General features: G+C 36.5%; 1 protein-coding gene across 1 annotated transcript; it reads right to left on the bottom strand.

Moving 5' to 3' along the window:
* Positions 1–484: 484 nt before the first annotated feature.
* LOC141586862 (alkane hydroxylase MAH1-like) lies at positions 485–2,758 on the bottom strand. Its single transcript, XM_074408257.1, has one exon. It carries the CDS (start codon positions 2,502–2,504, stop codon positions 987–989), a length of 1,518 nt encoding a protein of 505 aa, XP_074264358.1. The 5' UTR covers positions 2,505–2,758; the 3' UTR covers positions 485–986.
* Between the last annotated feature and the right edge of the window lie 5,626 nt (positions 2,759–8,384).

The raw sequence follows: 8,384 nt of genomic DNA, 5'->3' as shown, positions 1-8,384 counted from the left end.
CTCTGCAACACTATTCATGTGGTCCCCTTTCTCCACTAACTCATTTTATTACCATTTTATCTCATAAAATATCCGGCACAAATGGTAACCCGTCACAAGGGAGATCAATTGTTACGTCAATCTCTGATTCTCTGAATACACCATCCTTTCGTGACACATCATTACCAATCCCTTTAATATAATCAGTCAACTATTTTATGTCAAAACGTAATGTGTTTAAAAAGAAAAGATCGTTAATTATGATATGATTATGATTATGAGTATGAGATATAAGCATATAACACACGAAATTGGACACCACTCTAGCTATTCACAATATTTGAGGTAAACATCATGAGCAGTGCTACTCATGACCTTGATTCGATTCTCGTCAGTATCAAATCGCCTTTGCGACTCCCCTAATACCGAAAAAAGAAAAAAACATTTATGAGGTATGTACACCAGACCCTCAAGTAACCAATCATTTATCAGATACACCCCCAACTAACGAATACCATACATTTATCAATCATATTAGAAAATAATCGTGTATATTCACGATACTTCTTAATCAGATGATGACATCTAATTCTGTCCACTAATCATATTCATATACACAACCAACAAACCAACAAGTAATACCATACACTTATGTACATTTAGTAAGTCTCCTTTGTGACCGGTATATCCGTCACATGCTTGTGACGGGTCAAATATCACCACATGGGTAGATAAGACAAAGATAAGAGTGCTTAGAGAATCACAAATGGCTTATCTTTATCTACCCAAGTGGGTTTTATTTGACCCGTAACAAGTTGGTGATGAGAATTTGTGATGTACATTATACACAAAAGTATTTTTATGAAATCTTTATCGTTCTCGAGTCTCGACTATATTTGAACAGCTTATTGAAAAATTACTATTTACTGATAATAAACCCGTCTTATGATCAACACTTTGTTTTTGATATTTCAATCGGAATCACAGAGCCTTATGATAGGGCTGTCTTACCCATGTTTCGCCATTCCCTGAATACGATTTACCTTGACCTTAAACCCGTACTTCATACGAAGAATTATGGAGATATCAGGAATAACTTCATATCCCTCCACAGCTTCAATACGGTAATTCCTTAATACAGTTGCTGCCACAATCTTCATTTGTGTAAAGGCCATATCTTTCCCTACACAAGTCCTAGGACCGGCATTGAATGCTAAGAACTTGTAAGATGGCTCGTGCCTAATCTTCCCGTTCTCTGAGATCCATCTTTCAGGCTTGAACTCCCAACAATCCTCTCCCCATATTGACTTCATCCGACCCATGGCATACAAATTGAAAATAATTTGCATATTTGGATTCACTGTGTGTCCACTTGGCAGTATATCCGTCTCAACCGGACTCTTGGCCTCAAATACCACAGGAGGGTACAATCTCAAGGTTTCGCATAATGATGCATGGAGATAAACCAATTTGTTGCATAACTCTCTCGAATTGTTTGAGAAATCTTGAGTTTGATTCATTATTTTTTCGAGTTCTTCTCCAAGTTTTATTTCCACATGGGGGTTCTTAGAGAGGAGGTAAAAGAACCAAGATAATGCTGTACTAGTGGTATCTCGTCCTGCTATGAGAAAGTTAAGAATTGTATCCCTTAAGAATTTAGTATCATCATCTCTCTTTTTTTCGGGAGCTCCATAATTTTTCTCATTTTCTTCCATGTATAATTTCAAAACATCAATATCCATCTCATCGTTTTTCGAATTCTGATTGCTTATGCAACTATATATGAAATCATCAAGGATAATCCAAGCTTGTTTATGCTTCCTTTCTTGACCTATATTCAGCCATCTTAGGGATTTCCATATAAATGGCGGTATGGCATGGCGATACAAGATTATTTCTTCGAGATCATCCAAAGCCTTGGCAGGCGGGACACTAGGCAACTCAATCGATAATGATCTCGGGTCAAAATCCATTAGGATGGTACAAATGATGTCAAATGTGAACCTTCCAAATAAATCTTGCAAATCAATCTCAATACCTTGGTTAGAGACATGATTAAGGATGGGTTTAAGTCCACTCTCAATTTTCTCTTGAACATTCTTGACTAGATTTTCATGAAAATTGGAGTGACTAAGAAAAGAATGAGCCATCTTTCTATGATATTCCCACATTGGAGAATCTGAATTGAAAATTCCATCACCTAACACATCAAATATCTCATTGAACTTGGAACCCTTGGGATAATTTCCAAAGTTCTTGCTCATAATATAGTGTACGTTAGCCGGATCGACTGTGCCTAATATGTGCATATTAGCTAACCACGGTCCTTCAAACACAAAATTCAAATTGGTTTTTTCAATAATTTCGGTGAAATAATCATTGATTTTGTGAATGTTTAAGAAGAGTGCTGGAAGCATTCCGACTATTGGCCAATTAGTCGGAATACCATTTTTTTCATGGAAGTAATAGTATAAGAAAACAAGTGAAAATAGAAATATGAAGCTAATTTCAATAAAGAACTCCATATTTCTCACAGAATAAAATTCGAGTACCCAGATTTTTTAGCTAGTAATTAAAGGTGTATTGGGAATGGTTTGTGTTCATGTAAAGCCTCTCCTTTTATAAAAAAAATAAAAAAAGACACTTTCATTCCCATAAAAGCACATAACAATCTAGTTGGATTACTTGATGAAAAACTAACCTTTAGTTTCGTATAATGGTTGATTGAAATCCAAATGTTTTAATTAATGGACCCCTTAATATCTCATGTACGAATTTAAATTGAAGAAGCAACTATCTAGTAAGCTTGACGTTCCATGCATGGTTGAGAAATTGCTTTGACATAGACAGGACAAATTCCCATTTGTTAAAAAAAATAAAACAAATGAGAACTGAAAAAAGTTCGATGTCCAAGTAACAATTTAGCATATTGGGTAAAGTTACAAGATGTTACCATAGCCGGTAAAGTTATAGGGTCGAAAAATAAAATTTCACTTAAATGACGATTGTGATGTTAAAACTGCTCTTTCCCTCTCAAAAAAGAGATAATAAGGGTGTTTGGTAAACGACATATTGGTGGATTTTGGCGTATTTAAGGCTTTTAACATATGCAAATTTTAGTGTTTGTTTGGTAAACAAACAATATATACTTCAATCTGTTGATTACCAAATCAGGCCTGGGATTACTAGCTAAAAAATTTTAGTGTTTGTTTGATAAACAATATATATATTTGGGCTGATGTTTTATAGCATTGTTGCTTACTCTAATATATTGCTTAGCTTATTCTAATTTCTAAAATAGGATAAATTTACTCCATCACTAATTGCTAATTAAAATATGTTGGTCAAATCTATCATTTATAATATGTTTTTCAAATCAGCTTATACTTTAATTTGTTGATTACCAAATCAGGCCATGAAATTCACCTCCCATCCATTTCAAAGTGCTATACTACTTCCTATTTTAGGTATATATAGATCAAACTAGTGTTTTTAATAAACAAAATGTCCAAATAATACCAATAATATTACCCTATATTACAAAATGTCATCCAATATCGCCAATTATGCTTTGTATTTTGATCAATTTAATAAGTCAGTCATTATACATATCATTTACTCTCGAGTACTTGTACGTGTCCGTCAAGCGAAGTACAAGATCGACATTCAATCAGTAGCGGTGCATAATGAGTGATAATTAAAGCACTTTGACGTTGATATCCTCCTAGTCCTAGCAACAATGAGTTCATTTTCGTAGTGATTTTGTGTTCATCAGTTGGTCTTGCTTATGACAGGTACTATCCGTCACAAGCTGAAAACGGATAGTATCTCTCTTACAATAAGGCAAGTAAGAGAGTATGTGGGGCGGAAATGGAGCATCCTATGAATAGTGTCACTAGCATATTGTGAGAGGGGTACTATCTGTTTTCAGTTTGTGACGGATAGAGCCCGTCTTCAATGAGATTTTGTGTTCATTGTATGGGAATGGAGTATGAAAGTTAGAGCAGTGCTCAGTTTAGACGGACATTATCTGTCTAAAGTTGTAGATGAATAATGTCTCTCTTACAAAATGAGAGTGGATGATGGAAGTGGGTGAGAAATGAATATCCCCACTTACCCTCCCACTTGCATTTTATGAGAGAGCCACTATCCGTTTACACCTTTAGACGGATATTGTCCATCTATAATGAAACGGATTGAAGTTAAAGAGCCCTTCTTTTGCTCTATTTATTTTCTCTCTCTTTAAAAAGCAAAAATAATCAATTCTTCTTTACAATTATATATTGTTTCAAGTACTCTAAATAAATAGATGAACAAGCTTATCTGGAAGGAAAAATTATAATATGACATGATGCCTCTTTGACATTATTTGACCCCATGATTAACACAATATATAGTTGGTACTTTGGTGTAGGCGAAGAAGCAGATAAGAACATCTAAGAACGTTGTCAAAAGTATTCTTACAAAATATGATGTTAGAGAGAAAGAGACGTTGAGTAATCTTTGTGTCAAACTGAAGAGAAAGATATTTAAAGTAGTAGAAGTGTTTAAGAAAGCACGAAATTAATCTGAAAAACATAAGAGATCAGATTTGGAGAAGGATGTAATTAACAAGAAAAACCACAAAGAGACTCTGATATCATGTAAAATTTTACTGGGAAGAGTATTTCATGAACGATTTGTATTTACCATAAACTAAACCTAGACCTAGAATCTACTAAAATAGGTAACTCTACATCATTTATACTATTACGAATACGATATATTATCAATTTATCATATACGGTAATATTCTCCCAACATTACGCCTTTAGACTAAGTTCTTCCGTTTTTTATAGATGCATATTGTTGGCAAATTTAAATCAATTTTTTGAGGAATGCTACCAATTTTCACCCTCGGATAATTTCAGACTGGTTTTTTTTTGTTTTTTTTTTTAAAAATCCCAAGGAGGGATTAATAATTTTATCATTCATCTCGATCAAAACCGCATCAACAATATTTAGGAGAAGCACATCCGACCAAACGTGCCTACCGTAGCTTTATGGGTTAAAGTGTGCTATAGCATGGGCTACCTTATTACCTAAACGACGAACAAAAGAAAATCCACAACTTCAAAAGAATTATATCTACTATAAATCTCATCATAAACTAAATGAATGTCGCTTCTTCCCCGTTCCGTTGCCGAAGATCGTTAATGACTCCCAACGAATCACCTTCAAAGGCGACCCGTAAGCATCCACGCGCCTGGGCTTCCATGATTCCCACAAGAACTGCTTCCGCTTCCGCCACCTTCACCTCGCACTCTTCCTGTCTCTGAACCGCAACCGCCCAGCATGCCGAGCCCTCCACATCCCTTCAAATAGTTCCGAGCCCAACCCCAACACCCTCAATGACCCCCGCATCCATATTGATTACCCTGGCCGTGGCTTAACCCATCGCTCACTATCGCCTCCCTGACTGGTGCTCCGCGCACTGCCACTTCCCTCATTGCCCCTCACACTATCAGCTTCTCCCCTCCGTGTCCCCTACTCTACAACTTCTTTGCCTCGCTGCCTCGCCTCTTCCTCCCTTGCCTTCATTTCTTCGACTACATGAGCCACTTGCTTAGTAACACCTTGCACCTCGCCCCTCTTCCCCTCGAAAACAGCCTTATTACGCCTTTTCTATAGGGCCCAACACCTAGTCATAAACACCCTCGTCTCTTCCTCCCTTAACTCGCTCAAAATGCTCTTCCCCCACTCCCTCACCCATACACCCCTTGTCTCCACACACATATCCATGCCCAACCCTTCCCAAAACTCATCCCCCACCCACAATCCCTAACAACGTGGAGACTAGTCTCATCGTTGGTATGACACGGAGGGCAATACGCATCACCAATCCCTAGCATCTTCAGAATATTTTGCTTCGATGCTATGGCGTCATGACACAATTGCCAAAAGAACAATTTAACACGGGGCAAGACCGGGGCCGTCCAAACTTGTTCTAGAACTACCTCTCGCGTGCTAGCTCCGACTGCTCCTCCTCGATCTCTCCACCTGCAAGATGCCCTTCTTATCGAGGTCCCAACATCAAGCGTCTTCGGGTCCATCCAAACTAATGCGAATTTTGCGAATTCACTCAAGTTCAAATGGGAGAAAAAAAGACTCAAGCACCTCAGAATTCCAACCTTCGCCATTGGGACGCATAAGATCTTCAACGAGCACGTTCTCGCTATCATTATTGCGTGGGGATAGCACTCGGAATGTTTGTGTCTTCATAATCTAGGGGTCTTTCCATACACGAATCGCCTTCTCATCCCCAACACGTCGTCTAAGTCCTAGGTTCAGCACACCTTTCATTCGACTCCCATATACTCCTCAATGTGTAACTCGGATTGTTGCCAAGCTCCGCCTCTAAAAAAGATGGCCACCAAAGTACTTAGTCTTAATTACCCGATACATAAGGCTGGCATCATTAATTAATAACCTCCACCCTTGTTTTCCGAGTAAGGTGTTGGGGTTTTTGGTACAAATAATATAAAATGCAAAGACACACAATATTTTGTTATGGACTTAACCACAACCCAACTTGTATTATTATTCCTAAACCTTAACAATAATACAATCTCAATCCTCCAACACTTAGGGCATTAGCAATAGATGAACCTCCAATAGGTTTGTTCTCATGCCACATAAGTTAGTATACAAACGCATTTACCTACAAACCTCATCCCAACAATAAATAAACCACTTCAAAGTTCATCACATGGCCCACCATACTATTTCTTCTCTCACATTCTCTCTCCACAAACCTGGATACTATATTGTAACCCCTCTCATCCATGAACCTCAACACCCATGTCCAACAATAGTGGGTTTGTAGACAAACCTTTAAAATAATTGACACGTCATCTTACAAACCTATTGAGAAACCTCTATTGCTATTGCCCTTAACTACTAGTTAAGATTTCCAACTATGCTTAACTCGGGATATTAAGCATACACTCTCTCACTAATCCAACATGACTTATGACCCTTATTTATATAAGTTCCTAAGTCCTAACTTATCTAGTAACATAAAGAGCCATTACATCCTTCAAAGCTAACTCCTAATATTTACTACTAAAAACATCAAACATACAAAATGTAAATACTAGTAACATAAAACATAACTTTGACATAAAGACTCTAATGTTGTTACTAACATATCAATAATGTTGGGTTACATTCCCAACAAACCTCCGCTTAAGCCCAACATTACTTTGGACTTGTCAATCATCAAGAGGAGCGACTCAACCTTTACTTCGAAGCACTTCCCCTGCACTTGAGAGTACCTCCCCTTGAACTAACTCATCTCCACCACATCTTCCATCAAATGTGAATAAGTTAGTCTTACTTTTTCTATCTTTGAGAATCACCATACCCTTTTTAGTGACCTCCAAAACACCATTATCAACATGAATGGTACAACCCTTAGAATCCAATCTACCTAATGAGATTAAATTTCTACTAATATTTGGTATGTATCTCACATCACCAAACCTTCTAACTTGGCCATCATAAAGTCTCACCTTAACTTCACCAATCCCTTCAATATTTGCCTTATCACCATTTGACAAACTTGAAGGAAAAGTAGATCTATATACTAACATATTCATATATGTTTTTGTTAATTTGCTCATAAAATTAAATAGTGATCTTATGCATGCAAACAATAAACAAAATAAAGAAGAATTAATCATCCTTACATATGATTTTCGGATCAAAGGGCACAAGAGAGTTCTCCTACTCTCTTGTTCTTGAGCTTTCCTTAATGGATGAACAAGGATTCAAGATGAGAATCCCTCCCAAGGAATTATACCCAAGATATACTCTTAATAAAACTAATATTATTATTACTAGAATAATACTAATTTTGTATAAAAATTGACCCAAAAATTATTTGATTTCTCTATAAAAACCGGTTGAGAGAGAGGAAGAATAGAGGAAATTTTATCTTTCTAAAACTGTTGTTTTTAGATGGGTGAATGAATAATAATCACAAGTGAGTATATTAGTGAATATTAGGCAAAAATAAGAAGAAAAACCACAATGGTTTTCTTCCCAAAACCGGGTGGGAGAGGAGGAACAAGGGAGCCAATGCATGCTCATGGTTGCCTTCACAAGAACAAGTAGGCATGCAAGTCTAGTATTAGGTAAACATGATTATGTTTACCACTAATACAATTAACCTAATATTTTCCTAATCCTCTCCAATATTTTGGTCAAGAGGATAAAATGGACTCCATTTTATCTTTGTCAAAATGTCAATTTGTCATATGTCACATGTCACATGTCACATAAATTTATTATGTATTTTTAACATATTAAAAATCAACGTATTAATAAAAATACGTCATATACAAAAATCGACCTAGTAATTC

Source organism: Silene latifolia, chromosome 6 (genome assembly GCF_048544455.1).
Source record: "Silene latifolia isolate original U9 population chromosome 6, ASM4854445v1, whole genome shotgun sequence".
NCBI classification, from domain to species: Eukaryota; Viridiplantae; Streptophyta; class Magnoliopsida; order Caryophyllales; family Caryophyllaceae; genus Silene; species Silene latifolia.
Note: the sequence above shows the minus strand (reverse complement) of the source record. Positions and strands in the feature narration are given on the sequence as shown.

Coding starts and splice junctions, on each gene's coding strand:
- LOC141586862 (XM_074408257.1), bottom strand. CDS start 2,504: ATGGAGTTCTTTATTGAAATTAGCTTCATATTTCTATTTTCACTTGTT.